At 30.1% G+C, this 25,943-nt stretch overlaps 9 protein-coding genes and 2 non-coding genes across 16 annotated transcripts; 7 read left to right on the top strand and 4 right to left on the bottom strand.

The window, feature by feature from the left end:
* Window positions 1–10: 10 nt before the first annotated feature.
* Trnas-aga lies at window positions 11–92 on the top strand. Its single transcript has one exon. It is a non-coding gene; the product is annotated as a tRNA-Ser (tRNA).
* Window positions 93–378: 286 nt separating this feature from the next.
* Trnat-agu lies at window positions 379–452 on the top strand. The gene has a single exon. It is a non-coding gene; the product is annotated as a tRNA-Thr (tRNA).
* A 116-nt stretch (window positions 453–568) lies between these two features.
* LOC117240203 lies at window positions 569–1,843 on the bottom strand. 2 transcript variants are annotated; one of them, XM_033506160.1, is made up of 4 exons: window positions 1,740–1,843; window positions 1,416–1,680; window positions 1,049–1,344; window positions 569–963 (listed from the first exon to the last, which is right to left on the bottom strand). In XM_033506160.1, the coding sequence occupies exons 1-4, from the start codon at window positions 1,743–1,745 to the stop codon at window positions 832–834; spliced, it is 699 nt and encodes a 232-aa protein (XP_033362051.1). In that variant the 5' UTR covers window positions 1,746–1,843; the 3' UTR covers window positions 569–831. The 2 variants fall into 2 exon arrangements, with proteins under 2 accessions (XP_033362051.1, XP_033362052.1); XM_033506161.1 differs by having other exon boundaries at window positions 864–976.
* A 283-nt stretch (window positions 1,844–2,126) lies between these two features.
* Window positions 2,127–6,236, bottom strand: LOC117240193 (transmembrane protein 161B). Its single transcript, XM_033506142.1, has 11 exons — window positions 5,738–6,236; window positions 5,560–5,663; window positions 5,231–5,486; window positions 5,071–5,150; window positions 4,774–4,989; window positions 4,566–4,682; window positions 4,367–4,507; window positions 4,119–4,293; window positions 3,293–3,389; window positions 3,060–3,223; window positions 2,127–2,950 (listed from the first exon to the last, which is right to left on the bottom strand). Exons 1-11 carry the CDS (start codon window positions 5,738–5,740, stop codon window positions 2,831–2,833), a joined length of 1,473 nt encoding a protein of 490 aa, XP_033362033.1. The 5' UTR covers window positions 5,741–6,236; the 3' UTR covers window positions 2,127–2,830.
* A 559-nt stretch (window positions 6,237–6,795) lies between these two features.
* Window positions 6,796–8,822, top strand: LOC117240206 (astakine-like). Of its 3 annotated transcripts, none has more exons than XM_033506165.1 (3): window positions 6,796–7,007; window positions 7,987–8,144; window positions 8,236–8,822. In XM_033506165.1, coding segments are annotated over exons 1-3 (420 nt in total). In that variant the 5' UTR covers window positions 6,796–7,005; the 3' UTR covers window positions 8,496–8,822. The 3 variants fall into 3 exon arrangements, with proteins under 3 accessions (XP_033362056.1, XP_033362057.1, XP_033362058.1); XM_033506166.1 differs by having other exon boundaries at window positions 6,802–6,989; XM_033506167.1 differs by lacking the exon at window positions 6,796–7,007 and adding an exon at window positions 7,723–7,876.
* Window positions 8,823–8,945: 123 nt separating this feature from the next.
* LOC117240199 (AN1-type zinc finger protein 1-like) lies at window positions 8,946–10,359 on the top strand. 2 transcript variants are annotated; one of them, XM_033506153.1, is made up of 3 exons: window positions 8,946–9,341; window positions 9,452–9,885; window positions 9,956–10,359. In XM_033506153.1, the coding sequence occupies exons 2-3, from the start codon at window positions 9,460–9,462 to the stop codon at window positions 10,334–10,336; spliced, it is 807 nt and encodes a 268-aa protein (XP_033362044.1). In that variant the 5' UTR covers window positions 8,946–9,341; window positions 9,452–9,459; the 3' UTR covers window positions 10,337–10,359. The 2 variants fall into 2 exon arrangements, with proteins under 2 accessions (XP_033362044.1, XP_033362043.1); XM_033506152.1 differs by having other exon boundaries at window positions 8,951–9,341; window positions 9,422–9,885.
* Window positions 10,360–11,504: 1,145 nt separating this feature from the next.
* LOC117240197 (tetraspanin-33-like) lies at window positions 11,505–18,721 on the bottom strand. Of its 2 annotated transcripts, none has more exons than XM_033506150.1 (5): window positions 12,914–13,290; window positions 12,508–12,711; window positions 12,264–12,437; window positions 12,049–12,180; window positions 11,505–11,979 (listed from the first exon to the last, which is right to left on the bottom strand). In XM_033506150.1, exons 1-5 carry the CDS (start codon window positions 13,001–13,003, stop codon window positions 11,743–11,745), a joined length of 837 nt encoding a protein of 278 aa, XP_033362041.1. In that variant the 5' UTR covers window positions 13,004–13,290; the 3' UTR covers window positions 11,505–11,742. The 2 variants fall into 2 exon arrangements, with proteins under 2 accessions (XP_033362041.1, XP_033362040.1); XM_033506149.1 differs by lacking the exon at window positions 12,914–13,290 and adding an exon at window positions 18,527–18,721 and having other exon boundaries at window positions 11,558–11,979.
* Window positions 13,467–17,250, top strand: LOC117240186 (bromodomain-containing protein 8). The gene is made up of 3 exons (XM_033506114.1): window positions 13,467–13,485; window positions 13,814–16,815; window positions 16,895–17,250. Exons 1-3 carry the CDS (start codon window positions 13,467–13,469, stop codon window positions 17,069–17,071), a joined length of 3,198 nt encoding a protein of 1,065 aa, XP_033362005.1. The 3' UTR covers window positions 17,072–17,250.
* LOC117240191 (heparanase-like) lies at window positions 18,600–21,462 on the top strand. The gene is made up of 7 exons (XM_033506139.1): window positions 18,600–18,730; window positions 19,130–19,219; window positions 19,479–19,792; window positions 19,945–20,188; window positions 20,289–20,648; window positions 20,719–21,157; window positions 21,220–21,462. Exons 2-7 carry the CDS (start codon window positions 19,153–19,155, stop codon window positions 21,380–21,382), a joined length of 1,587 nt encoding a protein of 528 aa, XP_033362030.1. The 5' UTR covers window positions 18,600–18,730; window positions 19,130–19,152; the 3' UTR covers window positions 21,383–21,462.
* A 308-nt stretch (window positions 21,463–21,770) lies between these two features.
* Window positions 21,771–23,658, bottom strand: LOC117240195 (V-type proton ATPase subunit S1-like). Its single transcript, XM_033506147.1, has 3 exons — window positions 23,274–23,658; window positions 22,830–23,186; window positions 21,771–22,742 (listed from the first exon to the last, which is right to left on the bottom strand). The coding sequence occupies exons 1-3, from the start codon at window positions 23,538–23,540 to the stop codon at window positions 22,170–22,172; spliced, it is 1,197 nt and encodes a 398-aa protein (XP_033362038.1). The 5' UTR covers window positions 23,541–23,658; the 3' UTR covers window positions 21,771–22,169.
* A 268-nt stretch (window positions 23,659–23,926) lies between these two features.
* On the top strand, window positions 23,927–25,940 carry LOC117240209 (tektin-3-like). The gene is made up of 8 exons (XM_033506170.1): window positions 23,927–24,077; window positions 24,167–24,418; window positions 24,496–24,728; window positions 24,808–24,917; window positions 24,975–25,123; window positions 25,179–25,401; window positions 25,462–25,616; window positions 25,700–25,940. The coding sequence occupies exons 1-8, from the start codon at window positions 23,962–23,964 to the stop codon at window positions 25,908–25,910; spliced, it is 1,449 nt and encodes a 482-aa protein (XP_033362061.1). The 5' UTR covers window positions 23,927–23,961; the 3' UTR covers window positions 25,911–25,940.
* The last annotated feature ends 3 nt before the right edge of the window (window positions 25,941–25,943 follow it).

The following is a 25,943-nucleotide window of genomic DNA, read 5'->3' as shown; positions in this document are numbered from 1 at the left end:
TTAAACCGAGGCAGTCGTGGCCGAGTGGTTAAGGCGTCTGACTAGAAATCAGATTCCCTCTGGGAGCGTAGGTTCGAGTCCTACCGACTGCGGTTATGTTGTCTCAAAAGAGAGAAAGAGTAAATACTCTTTTGCTTTTACATGAAATGAAATATAATAGTAACAAATAATAAAAATAAGCTTTTTCTATGTAAATTTTATATTTGAACGTAACATGATATTATTTTGTTATGCCTTTTATTCTATTTATATTATAATTTTATTATATTCCTACACTTAAGCGGAAAATATAATTCGTAGAAAACAATATAGAAATATATTTCATTATATTAAAAAAGAAACGAGATCAGTGTTTATGATAGAAATTCCATCAAGCGTGGCGCCGTGGCTTAGCTGGTTAAAGCGCCTGTCTAGTAAACAGGAGATCGGGGGTTCGAATCCCCCCGGGGCCTTTGCAAGTCTACTAATTTTTCTTTTGCGATTCACTGAAGTTATTATAATTCTATAAAATACACAAGACCTATATAAAGTTAATAAGATAAAGAACAGGGAGTAAAAATGATTTGAATATTTGCAGATCAATTTATTTAGTTGCTGTAACGTACAAAAATATTCATATTTGCACTGTAAATAAATAAATAAAATATGAAGATATAAAATATGGAACTTTTATCATACAATGCACTTAAGCTTTATTCAGATTAATCAAGTTATATGAATTAAGCAACTTGAAATCAAGTAACTAATAAGGAAGACTATAGAAACTTAAAGAAATGTTTCAAGTTGCTTCACTTCACGTAATTTGACTAATATGAAATGATTTTATATATCTTAGAAATCGAATTTATAACCATTTCCGGCAACTTTTACCCGCGCTACCGAAGGTGCTGCGGAATAAGAAATTCCTAATAAATTCTGAGCTTGGTGTTGTTGTTCTTGCTGTAACTGAATCTGTTCAGGTACCTGTAGATGATTACTATTAAACAAAAATCATATTTAAATTTTATACAATGCAGGACTCGATGTAGCTTTAGTATATCATTCTTACTTGTTGTGCTTGTGCTTGCACATGTTCTTGAACTTGAACTTGAGCTTGAGCTTGAGCTTGAGCTTGAGCTTGCCGTAATGCAAGTAATTGCGCTAATTGTGCTTGATACGCATTAGATGCAGAATATCCATGTAACTGGGCTTGCTGATATTGCTGTAACTGTTGATAATAAGCTAGTGCAGAAGTTGGATCAATTGAGGTTTGATAGGGTAGCGGTGCAGGTGCAGGAGAAACAAAAGTGGGTGCAACTGGTGCAGTTGCATAACCATGTGTGACAGGACCAACCGGAAATATACCTGATATGATAAATGTATGCCAGTTACAACTAGTTCCTAAAAGTATCTAATATTTTGAATGTACTACAAACCTAAGCCAGGATTTTTGTAAGCAAGTGCATTAGCAACATTTGGAAGAACCTTTTGTGCTAAATGAGGATTTCCAATACTGGAACTAAACGATTGATGAGAGCTAGGGCCACTAAAAGCGAAGGCTGTTTGTGTTAAACCCGGTCTGATAAAGCTGAAAGATGCATGCTGATCAGAAGTGCCAAGTACATTTGTTGGTTTTACACCTTGAATGGGTGGTTCGGCATATACCGAAAGAAGCATAATACAAAAAAGTACTATGTATTTCTGAAAATAATAACTTTCATTAAAACATGCAATGAAAATAGTAACATAGCGGTACTTACCAACATTTTGCAGTTTTATAAGAACTTTCAAAGTTTTTCACTAGAATAAACGATAGTATTATCACCGACGAAAATCAAGCAGCTATTCTGACGCTAAGATACTCTGTGGGGAGTTATATATCGCGGAAGCAACCTGGTTGATACGTGAGTAGCATAGCATCGGCACATTTCGAATACGTTGAATCACACTTTCTCCAAAATACCGAGATGGCACAGTCCATGAATAACAATTACTCGATATAGTTTTCCCTTTTATAGAACATCGTGATTTTATGCACTATACAATAATTAGGTTTGTAAAGAACAAAAGAGACAGGGAGAAAAACTTCGTTCAAATTTACGCAATGGTCATTAGAGATCACAAAACATCGACGATAAAATTATCAATTCTTGTACATAAAATTTTAATGAGCACTTTGTACAGAAATATATACAAGATTTTAATTAAATACTATTAAAGCGAATACGTACAAGGCAGTGAAATATCTCTGTTTGATCCGCTTATGATCGTAACATTATTGATGAAAGTTACTTTCATCTACCCTAACGTCGAACTGATACGCAAACGATTTATTAATTGTAATCAGTTAATCGTTCGTCGAATATTAAATAGATTATTTTACTGGCAGTGATTCGATTCATTTATGTCTCGTACTCATTCAGAAGCCTCACTTATTTTTAATTGTAAAACACTTTTAAATTCCTTTTCATTTCTTTTAATTTATAATACTTAGTATGATAAAATGTTCTAAATTTTTATATAAGTATTATATATTATATACAGTATCCAATAAAAAGATCGCAATGCAAAGACGTAGTTATCTTAAATTTTATAATTTCGATATAGCATTTATACATATTATAATTGTAAGATTTTTATTGCTATGCATATTATAAAATTTTTCAAATTAGCATTAACATTTCCATTAGACAGCCAGTATTGTGCGTACCTTAATGTAGGTACAATTTTCAAAATAAGCCATTTTTAAGATACATTTATTAAATAATCCAATGGTCTTAGCATTGATAAACCAACTAACGACACAAATTTGTGCGAAGTGACAACAAATGCTGCCTACCATAGCTTTGTTTTACATATTAGAGAAGTATGATTGGTAAAACATACCCATAGCGGTAGTTGCAAACAATGCAAAACAACTCCACCATGTTGCTAAACCTAATAACCCTCTATATACGTCCACAGTGAATATCTGTTGTACAAGAAATATTCTTAGTATATATATTAACATTATTAACGTTATTATTAACGTTAAGTATATATTAACATTATTAACACAAGAACTACAGTGCAACTGTTACCTGCTTTAAGGAACTCAGAGCAAGTTGAAAATCTTGCGCCGTTTGCGCAACAGTTTTTTCATTATCATGGGCATTTATTATGTTTGATAAAGACTTTGGTGGCTCATCAGCTGGACATTCTTCAAGTGACGGTCCTTTTAATATCCCTTCCCATGTATAACCACCTGATATATAAAAGTAATTAGAAAATCATAATTGTAATTAATATAATATTCTAGTGATATCTGTATTACCTAGAGTTTTATACATGAATGTAAAAAATAAACATATGATCATCGGCACAATAAACTGCAAAGCCACAACGCACAAATAGTAGAATACCGCCGCAATCTGAAATTAAATATAAGAAAGGTATTTCGTATCGAGTAATTAATTATATTTTCTCTTACTTAATACTTAGCCAACCGAATAAGTAGATCTCCCCCCTGTAAAGTACATCGCTGCGTGACCGAACGGAGAGATCTCCCTTTTTGACTTTTGTAACGCGTTTTCCTTTCTTTTTTATTTTGTTATTATCAGTTATTATTTACCTGGAATTGTTCCCAATTAATTGCGCCACTTTTTCTGCTTTTATAAAGTACAGTATATAATAAAATACACCGATTTAGTGGTGTTAAAATTAATTAAAAAGTTACACTATCAGTTATAACTAAATAGAGTTATAATCAAACGACACCACATTGTAAAAAAATATTAAAATGCATTATAAATTTTTAATTTCACGTTCAAGTCGTGTTATTTATCTTTAGTCACCTTTAATGTTTTTAATTTTACCTATATTTTTTTATACTTTTAATATATACTCTTAATTTGATGTTTTGTATAAACAATATGTGAAGTCGTTAAATAAAATCATTACCGCAAAATATAATTGACCATTTAAGTAATTTTTAGACTTCTTTGTTTTTTAAGTAGTGAATATTAGTCCTCGATACTTGGAAAAATGCGAGGTGGACAGCATATAGGTTGGCTTGTTCGAACAGGGTGGAAAATGTATACTTCACTGTGGCGTGCGCGGTTGGCTAAGTGTTAATATTATATATCACTTAATTTTGATACCTTTTTCTGCAAATCAACATTTGTAATTCTACCAGCTTCTTTCTTTTGATTCTCTAAACGTTGCATAGCTAGATTGAGATACGATTGCAAGTACATTGGCATTAATACAAATTTTAACAGAACTGCAACTATAATTGCAATTAATCTCATACTCTCAAAAGCCGAAGTTGTCATCCTGCAAAAATACATCTAGAAAGAGAAACTTGTATGGATAAGTGTATTGTAGTAATCATTATTTCTTAACTTACAATGGTCCATTCATACCACTAAATATTCTGACTGTAAGGTAATCTCTGCTTACAGGCTTAATCCATAAACTTACTAATAAAAGTGGAGAGGCATAACTGATGTTTGCTATTAACAATAACAACTTTTGATCTTTATAATATCTGAAATATATAATTTTTTTTAAATTGCATAATTTAAAGATTTATTTAATTTTAATACCTCAATGCATCCCAATGCATTCTTGACACTCTTAATCCTGGGAAAGTAAACAAAGAACCAAGTAAACCACACCATAAAGCAAGGAAGAACTTTACTACAATTTTTGATGCTGGCCCTCTATGAAAGAAAAGTTATTTCATGACTTTATTTGAATAAAATAAAAATGCGATAATTTACAAACATTCTTGCATGAATTTTATAAACTTACGTAGAAGAAAGACCTTGATTATCTAGAAAAAGAGATGCACTATGATTGAAACTTGCATAAGCTTTATCCAATCCAATTTCAAGGTTGTTTTCATCAACAATAAGAACCATCATAGCTATGAGAAGATAAGCAAATCCAGTTACAATACATGTAGACCTTTCACCTATACTCTCCTCTCCCTTAAAGTATTGCACCCAAAGAGAAAGTAACACTTTACTAAATATTAAATAAGGAACATACTTTTTGAAGAGATCTATGTGCTATTATAATAATATAAATCAACTATAAAAAGGATACAATGCAAAACCCAGAACTAGTGAGCACCAAAGCATACTTAGATTAATTTCATCTTTGATTGGATATAAATAATTATATATCTGTGAAATGGCAAATAAATACAACTACAAAGTATCAATGGAAATACAGATATGAAGGAAAAGAAGGTATAATTACCAACCTCTGTCATGATATAAACTGCAGTAGCATAGATAGAAAAGTCCAATAACCACTGACACTCTGTATAATATTTTAAATGCACTACATCTAACGTAGTTATCTTAGCACTCTCAAGCGTGATATCCAAATTTCTAGGAACATGAAAAACATCTCCAACCTTCCCATTTTCAGTATGTTTACCTTTCTTGGGTTTCTCTTTAGGCACACCAGCAAGAGTTCTAAGCTGTTGATCAGTTGGATACAAGTAACGTGTCAACCTATTAGTTATAATATCTTTTGTTAATTCTAGATATCATATATAGTCAATATTCTCATTATTTAAAGAATTACCCAGTAGAACATAAAATCCATCTTGCCAAAGAAAAATGAGGAGTTACTTTTTGGATAACACTGACCATAATCAGTGTTATAACTAATTGAGCACCTAAGAGAGCCTAAAACATTTAATTATTTTGAATATAAAATCTTTACATATTTCTTAAATGTTGTATAATTACATATAAATTACCATGATTGAATAGATGAAAATTGAAAATAAAGGTGGAATCACCGATCTCACAAAAGTATTTGTTCCATCACGGAATTAGTAATTTCTTGGTAAATTGTTAATTAATGCTGAAAGACACAGCAATGAATTATCTTGTGTTTAACGGCGTTAATGTGTATTCGACCATTTTAAATGGCACATAATGGAATAGCTCATTTTATAAATAGTTGTAACCCCAAAAAACCGAAAACATCATAATCCCTTGCATATGATATGAGGTTATTTCCAGCTTCACCTATTCTATCTATAGAAAGAGACAGTTTTGGTCTGTGTTCGACAGTAGTAAGAACATCTAGCGGAGAAGCACCGAAATATATTAACGTTACCAAATCGGTCAGAACCGAATCGAACTTGTGCAATTACTAATACCCGCAGGTGAATACAAATTATGTAAATTGTTTGGAGGAAATGCTGGTCCCATGATAACATAAACTAGAAAATGAGTAATCAAAAATGAGGAAATACTTAATAGCAGTTTTATATATCAATACCAATGTACAAATAACAATTTTATGTGCAAGTACCTGACATGTTTCACGTATCTCTATTTAACTAAAAAAACATCAAATTAAACGCTAATTGAATGACTAATTTTGTGTATTTTTTTACGAAACTTGATTTTTTTTTTAGCAAATGTAAATTAGATTGTTATATTGTCAATATTTATGCACTTCTGCTGATCGACATCATCGTATTAATGCGAAACAATAACATCAATTATCGATCTACGTATGTTTTCAGAATCTGATGCGATCTCACATCTTGGAATTTCCATTCAATTGATTACGTAATAACATAATTATAAATAGACGATCTTTTGTTGAATTTATCATTTACATACGTCGAATATATGATTCACATCGCATTAAATTTATTAAAAGAAGATCGCAGAAATTAATTACGTATTGCGTATTTTTTTATGATGTCAAGTATAAATTACTTTGATCGATAAGTTACCGTTTCTTTATATTAAAATAAAATACTCTGTATCACTCAATTACTTTTAAAAATACATTTTCACAGTATAATGCAATTAATTTGACAGATACAGAGGCGCGTCAAACGGAAGTCTTATTTTGATCAAAAATACGCGCGAACCGTTTGTTTGGAGGAATAAAAGAAGCGGAGAAGCTGCCGATATAAAGAGAGGCCATCGATTTGTGCGATCAAATGTGAACAAGTGTTTGCCGACTGCAGACTGTGTATAAGATTCGTAAGTGTTCGCGCATATGTACGTACATACAGTTTTATGTTTTCAATTCTTTTTTTAAACGAAAAAGCGAACAGGAAAAACTGGTGTTTGCGATTAAAAAGTATTTCAGATTAATTAAACGTGATTACGAATGATTGTATTTATAAACGTAACACTATAGACTTGCTATCTTTGAAGTTTGTAAAAAATACTTTGTCCATTGCTGCTTTGTTCACTACTTTTGTAAAAACACTGTGGTCCACTGAAATTTTAAACACAACCATTTAACTAAATTAATTTTCTTATTAAAATTTTCTATTATAATTATATACAATTTTTGTACAGTAGTATTTGTAGTAAATGTTTACTCTATATGAAATTTGTACGATATTGTCGATATTTTTATATGATATTTTAATTGTCTCGAATGCAATTTAACGAATTCCAATTCCATTATTATTCTGATTTCTAATTTCAAATCATTCACAACTGCATGATTCGAGTCTTGACACATCACGATAGCTATGGACTATCTCCTCAAAACAATTTAGTTTATTACACTATTCACGGAAATTGTGTAATTTATAGTGACATATTATCACGAATGAAAGAAAGTTGAAGGTCGCGGTAATCAAATAGTATAATGCGATATCTCTGGAACATCGAAATTAAGACAAGTATTAAATACAGTTTTGAATACTGCATCCTCTATCTATATTTTAACTTTACGATCAACGCGTGACTATCGTGACTAATCGTGAAATTCTGACAAAGATAGCTCCATATAAGACGATCCTATGTAACGTTATTTATATACCTCCTAAGATATATCATTTAAGACAATATCTATAATTGTAAAATTAAATCGTGCATGAAGAATGAAAAAAGATATCGCGTTAAAATAATAGGTACAGTCGATCCTACAGATAATTATTTTTATTAAATCATATGTGGCTTGTATATAATGTTGAAATTATTGTGAATAATAAAAAAAAAAGGAGATGCATTTTCGTTGCAGGAGTCAGCGAGCAAAAATAACAATGATGACGCCAATTTTTGTGATTTCTGTTTTTTTATTCGCATTGACATGTCCCTGCAACGCGCAAGCTGATCAATCGGATTATATACGTTGTCAGAGCAACACAGAATGTCAACCAGGCTATTGTTGTACCATAGGTATTTATTGTTTTTCAATAAGATGTTAATAAATTAATCAAAGGTAATTATTAGTTTAAGAAAAAGAAATGTCGTCAACGTGTAATTCTAGGGGCAATGCGGTATAGTATACCACAATGTAAAGCTATGCAAAAAGAGGGAGAAGTTTGTAGACCAGGTAACGTTTCAACGCTTAACGTGACCCTTGGATATCCAGATGGTTCTGTATTGACATTAAAGGATGTCTATTACATCCTTTGTCCTTGCGCCGACGGACTATCATGCGATATCAAAGAAGGTGTTTGCAACAAATTAAGCGGAAAACGTGATCCAAATCGATTATCCAATGAAAATAAGAAACAAGATGGCTAATACAAAACTAAAAGGAAATATGTAATCGTTTATTATGAAGAATGACTGCAAAGAGTTGACTATAGTGAATGGTGATAACAAACAACCAAATCGTGGGAAAACCCGACTCGTAGATTGTCATAAATTGTATAATTAAATTATGTACCAAAGGACTAAATTATTTTTCTAATTAAAACTTATTGATAATTTGAAATTTCTTTAATAAGTGTAATCATAAAAAAAATAATTTTAAACAATTTAAATAATAGTATTATTAGTACAACTGAAATTGTTTTAAGTACTTTAATGTAAGAATGTTGAATAAAAATAAAATATGTATGCATTTTAGTAAATTTTGATACATAATACCAGAGAGGAATATCCTCTCTGATAATACTACTTATTTCTTGATCGTGAAATCTTCTTAATCGACGGTAGCAGACGATAGCAACATTTAGTGTACGATCTTAGACATAGAGTTGGTTATCTTTATTACGCTATGACAGTGACAAAGATTTTTCAATGTTATTAAATTTATTATAATTGATAATCGAATATATTATTTTGTTAGTTTGTTTTTATATAAATAGAAGAAAATATTGAAAAAATATTATATTTTGAGGTATGGACAGTCAAGTGTGCAGAGATGGTAGATTATTAGATTTAATTGACGAGATCTGGCATAAAGAGCGTTTGCCTATTGACGATATTGTAGTGCCAAATCAAGAATTACCTGATCCCGAAAGTGACAACGGTGATTCTCATATGACACTAAAGGAATTAGAACAAAAGTGGAATAACCTAGCTTTAGGAACTCTCAGTGAGAACCATTTACATTCACCAACGCCGTCTCATAATTAAATATAGGTAATAACTTATTATATACATATAACGACTGGACACAAGTGACACATTAATAATTTATTTAAATTATGTTTCTACTATAGTGTACGTATTGTACGTATCTTATATTATAGATTTAAAAATGGAGTTTCCAAATGTTGGGGAGAGATGTTCAATCAAAGATTGCAAACAATTAAATTTTTTACCATTTGAATGCAATCATTGCCATGACTTATTTTGCAAGGAACATTTTCATATAGGTTCTCATAAGTGTCTAGGTTTGAAAGATAAGATCACATATACCAAAATAAGAGCACCAAATTATACATGTTCAGATGAATTGTGCAAAGAAACTTCACCCATTGAAATGCAATGCATCAAATGTAAGAAACACTTTTGTCTACAACATAGATATCATGGCTGCCTGGAATATACTAATGAAGAAAAAACAACAAAGTTGAAAAAATGGCAAATTCCAAAAAAACAATTTGCTGAAGCAAAAGCTATAGTAGATCAAGAAATTTCAGATACTTTGAAGAAATCCAAAAATACTACAATGGCCAATAAAGTATGTTATATCATTTAAATAGTTAACAAAAAATGTTACATATTTGTATATTTAATTATTATTTAATTAGGTAAGACTTATGCGTGTAAAGGGTTCTGCTGTTGGTTCAAAAAATGTACCAGTAAATGAAAGATGTTATTTTCTTGTATATCCCCCAACTACAATATCTAACAAACATATAGGACCATCTAAAGGTATTTATGTGAATATGAACTGGACAATTGGGAAAGCCATAGACTCAATAGCTGATATATTAAAAGTATCCAACAATAATAATGTAGCAGGAGCATCTAAACTGCAATTATTTCATCATATAACTGGTGCACTAATATGTAATGAAATGGATACACCATTAATAAAATTGCTTGAAAATTCGGAACTTATAGATGGACAAAGTGTTATTTTAGAATATTCAGATAGTATGTTTGTAGATACTACTTTATATAAATAAATATTTACAAGAAGTAATAACAATTTCTTTCCTTTTGATCTATACATTCTTAAAATATGATTTATAAGTATACAACAATTTATTGATAGTGGTAAGAACACAGTTTTAGAATAATATTTGTTTATTACAAACTAGATGGTTTTATATATATCAGTTTTACATTTACTCTTGATAAAAAGACACGCAGATGTACTATGTATGTACTTAATAAACAAATCATTTACACCAGATTATTGTCAAGTTTGCTTCAAATAAAACAATGATGATACTTTGACTTTGGCACTGGACGTTCTTTCCTTTTTTGACTTACTTCAATTACACTAATATAGCATAATAAAAGAATCAACAATATCGATTTAGAAACAACTATATACTTACTAATATCTTGTAATGTGCTTATATAAATGTTAAAAAAGATAAATATAGATAGCAAGAGAGATATTGAATAATATTTTTAACCATGTGCGTGTTTTAACCGTATCATTATTTTATTACATTTTGGCGAATTGAGTAATTGATACGTTATGAAATTATAAAAGTTTCACGTAGTGACACACACGGTGAAATTTTTCACAAATAATTATGTGAATATATAAAAAAAATATTAATATAAAAATCATGTATCTCTTATGAATTGAATCTACTTCTTAAACTATTTAATGTAAGTCTTTCGTAGGATATTTAAAGGCTTAATGTTTTAATACTTATAATATTATTACATATAATGTGCGAATAATGGTTTAAAGTTTTGATGCAAAAATTACCAACATATGAACTTTGTATTATAAATACATATATATAATAAATTATGTATAACGAAAGAATTAATATTTTTATAAAATCAATTCCGTCTTATACATGATTAATAGCATTAATTTAATTAATCTTATGTCAATTAAAAATTCTTCATATGTGAATAAGTTTTGCAACAAATTTTATATGTAACTAAATGTGTAGATTGAATAATATTCACTTTCAGATATCCTACTTTAGGTTGAATTACTGTACTTTAAAAGTAATCAGCCTATGATTATGCGAGTTATATAAAATTTCGAGAAAGAAAATATATAATTATCACTTAACAATTTATCGATATAGATTCGATAAAGATATAAGATAAGTTAGTAATGGAGATAAAAGGAAATAGTTATAAAAATAGAATAATATATAAAAGAAAATAAAAGCTAGCCTTTGCTTAAATATACATGAAAATAATTTCTGAAGTAAAGTACAAGTCTGATCAAAGAAAGAATACAAAGTATGTATACAGAGATTGCAAAAAGAACAAGTAAAGTCATCCGGACATTTACATTTGTTTCATTGTCTTGGCCTCTTATTCGGCCACTGGCCACCTGCCTGCTGGGAGGAGAATGAATCTGATAGCGGTAGGTGGCCTGAAGTCAAGCTCAGGAATGCCAACGAGACTTTTGCAATTCAATTTGACCTTCCAATGTCTTGGCAAGATATATGACAAAAAGTTGACTAAGAGCTATACCTAAAGCAATACCAGCTATTGTGTACAAATTGCGTTCTGCCCAACTTCGTACAATTTCAATGCAACCGCTAGTCCATACTTTCTTGCCTGCTTCAGATACTGGTAACATTTGCACTTTATAGCCACACATTATATTCACAAGACCACTCTAAACATTTCAATAATGTTTTAAATTCCAATATGATCTCATTAACAAAATGTAAAAATTTGTACTTACTGATATGTCTGTAGCATTAATGCAACATGAAAATGGTGCACCACAACGTTCAACACTAGGACTGGAGCAATTAAAATATTCATTCTTTCCCCAATCCAAGTATCCTTCTTGACTTAAACCACAACATCTAAACTGTTCATGAAAATATAGATTTTTTAAATATTATTAATTATAATAATATACCTTAATAAATGTTTGTTTATAAGAGTCTTTACTTTTTGTTGCCCAAAATCAATAAAATTTTGTAGATCAGGATCTTCCCTATATGTTTGTATGATTTTATCTGTAAATGACTCCTCCAATAATGATTGCAATGTATGTGGGAATACAAAACCAACAATTGCAATACCCATCTCAAGCAAGAAGAATACCAATAGACATAGTGAATACTGCAATAAATAAGTATTACTTGTGTGTTAATAAACTGCTTAATATAACGATATGTCTGATAATACTAACAAATTTAAGAAGACAAGTATTTTCGCGTAATGCTCCAACACATCCTGCAAAACTAACAACAAAGACTACTCCTCCAGCGATAACCATCACAAGTGAAATATTAAGGATCACATCATATACATTTTCTACTCTAACGGAACCAGTTGCTTGCCATTTATCCACAAATGCATATAAACCTACTCCAATTAAAAGGCCTCCAAATAACTGTACAACAAAATAAAACATTTAAAATTTCATTCTCATAAGATTTCTCTACATATAATAAGATTTTTTCATAAGATTTATCTATAAATAACAAATACATGTAATACATAATTTTCTGCTTACTGTCTGCTTATATTTTATTTATTAGTGATAATAATGATAAGATAATTAATAGGATGAGAAATATAAAACATTTACTAACCCAAAAAACAAAATTGAGCATAAATATCATATACTTCACACAAGAACTAACATAAGTGAAGTTATTTGTTCGCCGCCGATTATTCATCATGGTAAAGTAGAAATTGTTTTAAGAGTTATTAATTGGTATATACAAGAAATTCTCACTTTTAGTTATATATACAAATTACATAGATTGCATTACTTATTTCATAATTTCACTTATTCAACGCATATTTGCTACCTTCTTACTTAATCTTCGATGAACTATATTTAATCGTTCATGAAAAGGAAAAATATAATGCACCATACTTTGACAGCTTACTTTGCATCCGCCATTACACTTCTGTTTCTCGTATTCCTCGCATTCAAGTTTGAAATCAGCTGTCCGCGCATTCCACGTTTCAGTAATCTACATGCAGAATAGACAGAATTCATTTTTGTATAGATCACGTATAAACTGTCAAACGTAAAAAATTCTAAACGAGACAAAATTTCTAATGTTTGATTTGTTTAGAATTTTTTGATATTTATACTATACATATTCGAAAATATAAGATACTCGCTTTAAAAGGATGACATCAGTGCAAGACAGTAAGTTTGTGTTGTGTACTATAGTTCATAATTTAGAGGTTAACAGGACTATATTATTACATTCTTTTATATTTAATTAATAATAGATTACCGTAGTATCACATTATAAATATTTTATCATAATGATAAATGATGTAGTATATTACTATTCATTTTTATATGATTACATAAAAAATAAATCGTTGTTTCTTAACCTATATAATGTAAACAACCAATTAATACCTGAAAACATAAATATTATATGCTTACAATAGTATTGAAAGTGCCAATTATATAAAATTTAATTTATTAAATAATTTATATTTATTAAATATTATAATATTTGCAGGATTAAAATTAAGAAGATCATATGATACTTGGAGTACTCGTGAACAACTATGTTTAGCTTCTAGTGTATTGAAGTCAGGAGATCAAAATTGGATGAGTGTATCACGATCATTAAAAGCATTTGTTGAAAAAGAAACATTGAGACCACCTGATTGGTTTTCTCAAAAATCTTGTGCCAGTCAATATGCATATTTATTGGAAAATGCAGATACCCCCAAGAGGAAGAAAAGGGAAAGTGGAGAAACTACTGGTGAATCAATAGTTAGAAGGTTAACGCAAGAAAGATTAGTTGAACTAAGGCAAATATTAGCTTTCCAAAAGGATGAATACCAACAGCTTAAAGCTGAAATAAATATGTTAAAATCTGGATCAATATCAGAGGACAAGTTACAAAAAATGTGGCTTGCAATGGAGCAAGAAGAACGGGAACAAGAACAAAAAGCAAGAGCACATTCTGCATGGTTAGCAAAACGACAACAAAAGCAAGAATTAAATTCATCACAAACAGGAACTACTATAATTCAACGTAAATCTACTGAAACTACAATAGAAATTCAAGAAACAATAGAAAATACAGATGAAGATGAAAAGAAAGCCAGGGGGGGAAGGTCACCATTGTTAACAAGTCTATTAAAATCACCAAGTCCAACAACACAAACCCAAACCACAACTACTACAGCACAAGTAAGCTCTCCTACGATCACAAGCCTACTTAGTTCTAGTCCTAAAGTACCAAATTCTCAATTGACACAAAATGTATCTCCACAATTGCACCAGTTAGTTACTTCTGCAATTTCAAATATATCATCAGAAAGACCATCAGTTGGTGCACCAACCTTATCTATGTTATTAGAAATGCCTGCTAATGCACACAGGGGTCCTCTACCTAATTTACAATCAACTCCAGGTATGGTATCTCAACAAAATGTTCCTACTGAAGTTCACAGTCTTCAACCGCAATCTATGCATCAAGTTACAATACAAAATGAAACATCTGTATCTGCTCAGCCTCTTACAATTAGCACTCCAAATATGCCATCTACAGAAAGTATGGTACAGATTATAGATCATATAGATGATGTAATACGTAAAGATATAATGGCAGATGTAATAGACAAAGATGAAATCAATGAAATTATTGGAGATATAGAAGAGTTGATAAAAGAAGAAATTACTGGTAGTCCACAAACTATAGATACAACTACATCAACAATTAATACCCTTACTGTACCTCAAATTCAAGAAGTACCAGTGGTAACAGAACGGCCAGAACCCAGAGATGTAGATGAAGTTGTATCACTTTCTAATTCACCAGAAAGTGAAATGGCTATTGAAGAAATTGATTCCAGTACATCAAATATTGCAGAAATTATAGGGACAGTTGCTATTGAACCACAAGAACATAAAGTTATTGTTGCGGAAGTATCTGAAACCATACCAAGTGCATCAGAAGAAATAAAATCTGAAGAAAGTACATGTTATGAAAGAGTAACACTGAATGAAGAGCTGAATTGTCCTGAATTAGACACTCAGGATGGTGAAAATAGCAAAGATATTCCAATAGAAGAGAAACAAATCATTGAGGAATTTGATACTATGGATTCTACTTCAAATGTAGAAACTGAAGAAAATGATTCAAAAATACCTACAAAAGAGTTAATAGAAGAAATAGCAGAAGATGAAGTTGAAGAAGAAGAAGAAACTGAAGTAATTGTACCAGAAATTAAAGAGTCACCTACTAGTAAACTACAAAGAGTATCCTCTGAAGAGTTAGAAAATAAAGGCAATATGGAATTGGATCAATTAGAAATGCATCTTGCTAAAATTACAGGTGAACAGCAAGATGTTCCATCAGCAGAAGTTGTTAGTGTTTCATCTGAAGTAACAAATGATCTTCCTAGTACCGAGGATACAGAAAAATCACAAGATATTAGTTTAATTTTAGAAGATGATGAAAGTAGCTCTGATGATAAAAAGAAGATAACAGAAGAACAAATAATAGAAAATACAATTGAGAGCACAGAATCTATTGATCTATCATTCAAAGAAGACCCTATAATTGTAGTCAAAGAAAAGACTATTATAGAAGTAAGTGAAGAATCTCCAGAAAAATCTCAAGAGGAACAAACAGAAGAAACTTTAGAAATTTATACAGATGAATTTAAAAAAGAAGATACAAAAGATTCTTCTGAAGATACAACAAGCTCTATTCTGCAAGATATAGAAATAAAAGAAGAGGAAATAGAGGAAACAGCAATTGTGGAAGATTGGTCAATCAAGGTCAAGGAAGATCAACTGGTATCTTCAGAAGATATAGAAACTTCAAAAACAGAACCCGCAGATCCTATTAAATCTGAGTTCGACATTTCCATTGTAAAGAAAGAAGAAAATACATATGAAGACTCAAAAGTCGAAGAGGAGACAAAAATTCAATTGGAAAATGCTGTAATATCAGAAGTTCAAAAAGAAGTTCAAATAAAAGAAGAGAAAGAAGAGAAAAAAGGTATAGATACTGAACAAAATGTAAAAAAAGAGCTAGAATCTATAATAAGTGCTGGAGAAGATACTGCTGAATTAGATGAAGAAGAATCATCATTAAGCAAGTTAAGTGGAGGACGTGCTATGAAAACTTATTCAAAAAAACAAAATGTTTGTATCGATAGTGAACCTGAAAATGAAGGTACTGGAGAAGGTGCAGATTATAGGGCATGGAAGAAGGCAGTCATGTTGGTTTATAATCGACTTGCTACACATAAGTATGCATCTGTATTTTTGAGACCTATTACAGAAGATCAAGCACCTGGATATCATTCAGTTATCTTTAGACCTATGGACTTATCCACTATTAAAAAAAATATAGACAATGGAACAATTAGATCTACGATGCATTTTCAACGTGATGTCATGTTAATGTTTCAAAATGCCATTATGTATAATAAACATGATACATTTATTTACAAAATGGCAGTTTCAATGCAGGAAGAATGTCTACAGCATATGCAGGTAAATATATAAATGTAATATTATTTTCTATGCATAATTACTATTTTCAAGAAATCTAACATCGTTTAATTTTGTTTAGATATTAGTACAAGTTACAGGGGAGGGAACACTCAGGAGAGAAACAAGAACTGCAGCAAGTAGTAGTAGTGAGGCTAGTGAAAGTAGTATAAAAAGAAAAAGAAGTCACATCACTCCAAGTCCTCATGATACAGACAGTCCACGTTCAAAAAAGCGTAGAAAATCAGAGAATGATTAAGGACATTTTTATATTTATGTATATACATATGTATAATGTGATACGCATTAAAGTTCTAAAGAACTTTACTGGGAAGGATGAAAGAAATGATAAATTTATCCTATCAGCATTAAAGAATGATACTGGACATTTAAGATGTTTGAGATGTATGAAAAGAAATACAGTGATTTGAAATTCTATCTGTTAGAATTATTTTTAAATTATAATAAAAAATACAAAAATAGATTTTGTATTAATAATTACAAGGTTCATTCAATTTATCTTTTAAGACTTTATTACAACTATGTACTATAGTATAATGAATAACAAAAATAATTATTTGCAATATATATGTCGGAGATGGAAAGACAGCGGCATTTCCCATCCGGAATGTTGGGAAAAACCCCAACACACTAGTCCAGATTTTTACTATAGCTGCCCTTAAGTAATAAAAATAAGAAATAGTCTTAATGTTCCTAATCTGACTTTATGACGATGGGTTTGGGCTCGAAGTGACATGGTAGGTCACCGGACGTAGCCACGGTCACGGGAGGGACATGTACCTGACAGAGGTATGAAATGATTATATGGCTCTCCTTAAAAACAAAGATTAACCCGAGAAGCGGAGACAGGAGTATATAAGGGCAGCCTCTTTTGGATTACGAGAGTTAGAGTGTTAGAGTCGTTGGACGAATTGCCGATTGAGTGATCCGAATCGAGTAGTACGTTGATACTTGTCCTCCCGTGGATCGTGGATTCGTATCGAACCTGAATTCGTTGTCACCATCATCTCGACCATCCTATTACCATTACTCATAGCCTCTTGTAGTGTCCACATTCGTACTGATAAATATTGGCTACATCCGCGACGGTAAAGTAAGTAAAGGTTCATCGAACGCCCCAAAATGCCAACCTATCTCCGACATATATATTATTTTAAAGAAAATGTAACATTTTTATTTTAAGGAAGATATAATAAAGACATTTTATAAAGCATAACTTTCTCTTAATATTAAAAAACCAAAAAATGTATTAAATAAATATTCCAAATTATAGCTTATAATGCAACTTGTTCTACCATAATAAAAAAAGCCTGCTATTTATTTTCAATGGCTCTTCTAAACATTAAAATTTTAAACACAAAGTACAAAAAATCATCAGTGTAATCAAACATATGTAGAAAATTTAAATTTTATAATTGTATAACTTATCAAAATTTAAACAAAATTCATAATGGGCTATTATGCTAGCGGTGATACTCGTAAAACGATACAAAATTCCGAGGATGAAGGTTATGAAAATCAATCATCTTGTACCACAATATCTGTTGGGGTATTAAATCAATTAAATGTTAATGACAAACAATATTTTACATTTAGAATTTCTCAAGATATTGTAAGTTACTATTATCAAAAATATGCCTTTATTTAAAGAGAAATATCTTTATTTTTAAGTCACCGGCATCAACAACTCCACCAATATCCGATGACACTGATCGACCGTTTTGGGCCGAAGATGAATTAAGTAGTTCAGAATCAAAGCAGCAGTTAAACGAAAAACAGAAACGTAGGCGTAGTTTGTCTTATCGTAATCGTGTTGCGATACACAGAAGCCGGTCTTTACTTTTTCAATCATCAAGTTCTAGTTTAGATTCGCTATCTGAACAAATTTCATCTGGAGGTACTTATTAATATAAATATTATACAAGAAACACAAGAATCGTAGGTTCTTTGTAATTTTAACATAATTATCATAGTTCTCAAGCAGGAACAATTTACAAGCCAATTCAGTATAGAACTACACAGCTACAATAATAGAAAGAAAAAATATGCACGTAAAAGAGGAGCTCCTTTTTTAAATAACGATAAAATTATTTATACAAAATGTAAAACTTCCAATCGAAAATAAATGCAGAAACATCACTCATTTTTAATAGATAAAATGTTTCACTAGTAAATTGTTTATCATCGTTTATATTGTTTAAATTACAGCATATCATAATTCTGATAAATCTGTTTGCTTCCTATCACAAACTAATAAGAATTCTATGTATAAAATTATTTTGGAATACATATATAGATAATTAAGAACCTGAACAAATTATGAGCTACTTTATAACCAACGAGCAAGAAAAAAATGAGTATAGGAAGTTTGGCAAACTTCGACTCCGTAAGTTCTTTCATTGAAATTAATAGAATTTATTTTTAATAAATATTCGTATTAATAAATACTCCTTGCATAAATTATTTCTATACGCAATTAATATTGTTAAAATACACATGCATATATATAGTATATATACAATATTATCGCCATATTGCATGTTCTATTACGCATGGTATATTTAAAATTTGAACTTCAAATACGCCCAATGGATTACTTATACAATTATAATATCTACACGTTCATATTCTTCTTTAAATTTCAGAATCAACAATACATCCCGCTTTTAGTTTAACCCTTCTGGGTTTTTGTATGTTAGTTTTAATATTATTAGCATGGAATTTCAATAATATGATAAACCAGGATATTGATAATCACATCCTTCACTTATATTCGAGACAATCACTTTTACACACAGTGTCAGACAAATTTTTGTCATTCGGTCTTGATACATCATTACTTCGTGATATGAAAAGTCTTCCAATAAAGGATAGCAAATTTATAAATTTAGCTCGACTTCTTGGGCCAGCCTATGTTCGGGTAGGCGGTACGTCTGCAGATTGTCTATACTTTAATCAAGTTGGTATATTATTTTATCATTTATGAAATTATCATATATATAATATATATATATATATAGTGTGTATATATATATATATATATATATATATATATATACATATTTATTTAAAAACACTTAGATAATAATTTATATGAATTATATTGTATAGACAAAAATAGTTTCCGAAAAAGTAATTAATCCGGTAGACGGCCAAGATATAAGTAATTTTACTATTAATGAGACAGACTTTGAGAATTTATACAATTTTGCGACAGAATCAAAATTGCGAATGATATTCGATTTAAATGTATTAATTAGAAATGTTAATGACTCTTGGAATGATGTTAATGCTAAAAATATAATCTCATTTGCCAAAAATAAGGGCATGACTCTAGACTGGCAATTAGGAAATGGTAAATGTTTTATTTACTATTTTTTTTTAATATCATATTTTATTATTCAATCTGCTTATCTTTTAAATAGATTTGATACGTAATAATAATAAAATTTCAGAACCAAATTCTTTTCATCATGTATTTAATAGAAATGTTAATGCAACTCAACTTGCACATGATTATTGTCACTTGAGGGAATTATTAGATGAAATGGGATATAATAAAAGTCTTCTTGTGGGACCAGAAGTAAATCATGTAGAAGATACAGTTCATATGGGAGAGCAATATGCGAAAACATTTTTAGAAAATGATAAAAATAGTGTAAACTATGTTACTTGGCATCAATATTACCTTAATGGAAGAGAAGCTCAACTAACTGATTTTATAAATATTTCAACTTTTAATTATTTGCCAAAGCAAATTAAATCCATGCAAAAAGCAATTATATCATCAGGAGGACTTATTCCTATGTGGTTATGTATGTAATCATATTAGATTCTTTGAAATAAAATTTCAAATTTAAGTGATGGAAAAGAATCTTTTTGTAGCAGAAACAAGTACAGCTTATGGTGGAGGTGCACCAAACCTATCAGATAGATTTGTAGCTGGATTTTTATGGCTCGACAAATTGGGATACAGTGCCAGTACAGGAGTAAATGTTGTTACTAGGCAATCATTATTTGGTGGAAACTATGCTATGATTGGATCTGATCTTATACCAAATCCTGACTGGTGGGTTAGTGTAGTGTATAAGAAATTTGTTTCAGAAAAAGTTTTAAAGTTATCACCAATACCTCTTGAGTATTTACGATTGTATGCACATTGCACTCCAAAAAAAGCATGGACTGGCAGAGTTCCAGCAATTACAATATATGGAATTAATCTAGCTAACTTCCCTATTCGTATTACTATTCAAGGAATTCCTGTATTTCACAGAAATGCTAAAGTTTATTTATATGCACTTACTTCTGACAAACTACAATCAAGGTATGTAATAATTATTTTACATGAAAATAGATTATGTAACATTTTATTTCAAATTTTTTTAGGACTATAAAAATAAATGGAGAATTATTGAAATTGGAATCTAATGGAAATTTACCACCATTCCGACCTATAGTATTAGAATCTACAGAACAAATTACTTTACCACCCTATTCCATGATATTTATTATAATACATAATGCAAAGGTTCCAGCATGTTATACATAGATAATATGCAACAATTTCAATTAAATTATATCATATATTATGTATACGTGTTCTATACATTAAAAATTTATATTATAGAATCTCATAAAACATTTTTACAATCATCACTAACTAGAATAAAGAAAAATTAATAAAAGAATTAAACAATTAAATAATTTTTTATAAGATATTACTATATCTTATATATACGCATTTATGGATTTGTGTGAGCTCGCGTGTGCGTATTATATATATGCAAACAACTATATTATTCAATATATGCATCTTATTACGATTAATGCATAATATTATTATAATACAAAGCATGATATATAAGATTTTTTTATAAACCTTATGCATGTTTCAATCAACTATCAATATATCACAACACTGTTCTATTGTTGAAAGATACATATTTAAAGTAGTTACTTATTTATTCACTAATACATGGTATTGTGTCCTTTGATAATTATAAAACAAAATTTTCTTAGAAATTATATATTGCAAATACTACAGAAAGAAATACTATAATACACAAAAAATATATAAATACTGAAAGTAGTATAATATTAGATAAATGGAATGATTAAATTCACTATTATCTAATAGCAAAATGTTATTGCATCAATGTTATAATTGTTAAATGAAAAATTGATAGCATTAACAGCATTAATAAATTTTAATGCACATACATTCTACATGTACAAATTACCAACATGACATTGAAAATTTATTTGACAATTGATTAGATTACGAGATACTATGGTATGTATGTACACAATATCTTTAATTATTTAATATTATTATATTATTCCTGAGCTGAAATAGTAATTGTTTTTCCTTTGGGGTCATCAAATCTATCCATTGTACGAATATCTATAATCATAGTAAGAGCCCAAATCATAATTAAAGCTAATATAGCGGTAACAAATATTCCTGTCCAAATTGGAATTGTAGTAAAACCGACACAGTCATATGCATCATTAAATGCAAATATTTTTGTGCCATTAGTCTTTTTGTCTGGTTGTGGATCAAGTTGCACTTGTAAACCTGTTATATTTAAGGCTGTATCGCCATTTTTGAATGTAATAATTTGTGAACAATGATAAGAGAAATTAAATGGAAAAACAATATCTGTATCTGTTGTTAAAATTTGTGGATTACCAGTAGAATTTGCATTAATATAATGTGAGTAATTAATTGTTTTGAGTGTATAATATCCTGCAGTTCTAACTTTAAATATAAAAACAAGTTCATTTTTGATGATAGCACCAGATCCTGTAAATGTCATAGTTAAATTATATGCAGATGTTTTTGGATCCGATTCTTCAGTAATTGTAGGCTTAAGTGGAAGATTTATTATAGCTTTGTCTTTTTCAGGCTATCAAATAAAAGAATTATTACTCACAAAGATGGATTAATTATGGTCATAAAGATCATTAGGTAAAATACTAATAATTAAAATTACCTGCAATGATAATGGTCGATTAGCATATAATAACACTCTTGCTCCTGAAATGACAAAAGATGTAGTAGTATTGTCTGCATCAATGTCCCTTTTTACTCGTTCAGAACGTCTATAACTACAGGCTTTCCCTGTGAGCATAGCTATCAAATTAGGGCTAGAATCCTTTATCGTCTTGTATGTATCTGGGATAACATCCAAATTACTAATTGGCACAATCAGTAATTGTCCATCAGATACAGAATCCACATAATCATTATAAGTTTGGTTGTACAAAGGTAAGTCTTCAACAGTATTCACTGCTTTCTCAACAGCAGGAAAATAACGTAAAGAATCACCACTAATAACTTCCTGAAGATGCTAAGAGATTGTACAAATTATATTAATATTCAAGTCAACAAGTAAATGAGTTCAACTATATAACATTATAAAGTATATTACAATAACCTGTTTGTATTTCACTAAATCTTCAATACACAGATTATCTTTTATATAAAGAAGAACTGGAGGTGAATTTTCTAATTTTTTACGCAGGTAAAGACCAAATTCCTCGCTGGTAGTCTTTAAAAAGGGGTTCACTGCATTTGTTAAATCAGAATTAACTGACTCACCCCATAGCAATACAGGTACTGCATTATCGGCGCGTGAAGGTAAAATTTGAAATGCAACGTTTAAGATAAAAACGAAACAGAAAACATTACAAAATTGTGTCATGATAGTTTTAGTCAAACACAACTGGGCGAGTCAGATAAGTACTGATCGACTGCGATCGAGCAGAATGTAAGGTAACAGAGCACCTGACTAGGCTAGAATCATATGACAGACGTCACGTGATAGCTTTGTTTCCGGTTTTCAAATAAACCTTCATTCCAAATTAAGCCATTTCATTTTAAGAAGTTATTCATCAAGCTAAGTGAAATGTGAAAAATTATTTCGTAGAGATAACATTTTTGTCAGTATTAGTTCCTTTTAATATAAATTTGAACAATGGAGAGTACCAAAATTGAGGGACAACAAGAAACTGTTATGTACTCGGTTTGTACTCATGTGAATTTAAATAACAAATTATGCTACTAATTTACTATTTTAATATTAGCAACTTCAACCATGGACTACGGTGGGTGTTCTACCATGTATGGAACAAATTATTGGTCCACCGATTCCGGTTAGAGTTGGAGAATTTCATAAAACTCCAAAACCACATCCATGGCGTCCTACTTTAGGATATGAAATCATAGAAACATCTCCGCTGTAACATTCTTATTAAAATCCATTCAATCGCTTGTATCTTATTGTTAGTTTATCTTAAAAAATTATTTATCTTTTTGTGATTATTTCAGACCTGCACAACCTATGACAAATTTACTTGCTAATACCTGTTATATGCCAAAAGGAATGACTACGGAACCGTTACGATTTCCTAATCTGGTAACTGGTTTCGATAGAAATCCTGCACACGCCGCACGAGCTGCACTTTTTACAAGATATGGTCCATACGAATGGGTGGAGAATCAGCTAAAACTTTATAATGAATCTGATAGCAACAGAAATTTCTCTGAAAATTTAAGAGCGGATACTGTTCGAATGATGCGGTAAAGTGATTATGATATTTTGTTATATATATATTTTTGTTACAATACATTACAAATAATAATTAATCTAATTTTAGAGAGGCCGATGAGAAAGTACAGAACGGCCAAACTGAAAGCGGTCGTAAATTGGGAGAAAGAATTACGGATACTACTTTTTGGAGGAATGAAGTGGCTTCAGAACTGGAAAGATTAATAATAGAAAATACAAGAATGCAAGAGTGCCGTCGAAACTTACAAACAACGATACAAAGTTTAGAGGGTCAACTGCACATAGCGCAGGAATGTTTATATTATCGTGAAGCTAGGACAGGTTTATAATATTTATCTCCATAAATTAATAAATCTCACCAATGTTCATAAAATATATCCTTATGTCCTTTAAAATACAGGTTCTGATTTGGTACATGACCAAGCTGAGCACGTTCTTTTAAAAGAGGTTGAAGTAGTCAGAAATTGTCAAAATAAGTTAGAACACTTTACGGACAAATGTGTTAATCAGGTAAGTACAAAATCATAATTTCATACTAATTATTGCAATCTCTTGCTTTATACTCAGCTTACAAACAGTAGAGCAGTACAAAATCAGTTAGAAATTGATATAAAAAATAAAGAAACTGCACTTGGAATTGATGTTACTTGTCACCAAATGAATAATTTCAGTCGTGGATTAAAATATTACGGTGGTATTGAAAAATATGATCCAAGGTAAGTTCATATTAAACTGTGATTTACGATCGCAATTTATGTCGTATATCTTAAGTGTTACAGAAGCCGAATCATGGGCTGAAGCTTCCAATAATGTAGTAAAAAAATCACAAAAAGAACGGGAGAAATCTAATCAATTACGAAGCGATATAGAAGTCGCGATAGATGCAGTTGGTCATGAGATGTGGGAAGCATGGGGAAATACAAATAATGCATTAGCCAGGAGAGCTGCAGAAATGCTTGAAGCAAAAGAAAAATTACAAATACATTTACATAAAGTAATTAAAAATATCTTGATCTTTAAACTTTTGTTGTATAATTGATGTATGTAACTACAGATCCAACAAGAAATTTTTGCAATTGAAAAAAATCTACAATTAATGCAAAAAGCCATCACAGATAAAAGTTCTGCTCTTAAAGTCGCACACACTCGATTAGAAAGCAGAATACATCGACCAGCTGCAGAATTATGTAAAGATCATGCTCAACTTAGGTATAGTCAAGAAATTTATGTAAAATTTAATGATAGTAATCGTAAACATCTTTAAATTTTCAAACAAATTTTCACTTACGTAGGATGATTGAGGAAGTAGAAACAATAAATACAATGATACATGATATGAATTTAAAATTACAAAGATTTGAAGCACAACATCAACAACTTTTACGCACTAGGTCTAATTTAGAAAGTGATTTAAAATCCAAAGTTGATTCATTATTTATTGATAGGGAAAAGTGTATGGGCATGCGAAGAAGTTATCCGATTGCATCAGTTATAAAGTTTTGAATCATATATGCAACACGTTTCTAACTGTAAATA

This window comes from Bombus vosnesenskii, unplaced genomic scaffold (assembly GCF_011952255.1).
Source record: "Bombus vosnesenskii isolate JDL3184/JDL3185 unplaced genomic scaffold, Bvos_JDL3184-5_v1.1 scf7180000014579, whole genome shotgun sequence".
NCBI classification, from domain to species: Eukaryota; Metazoa; Arthropoda; class Insecta; order Hymenoptera; family Apidae; genus Bombus; species Bombus vosnesenskii.
The sequence above is the reverse complement of the archived record's forward strand: the minus strand, read 5'-3'. Positions and strand labels throughout refer to the sequence as shown.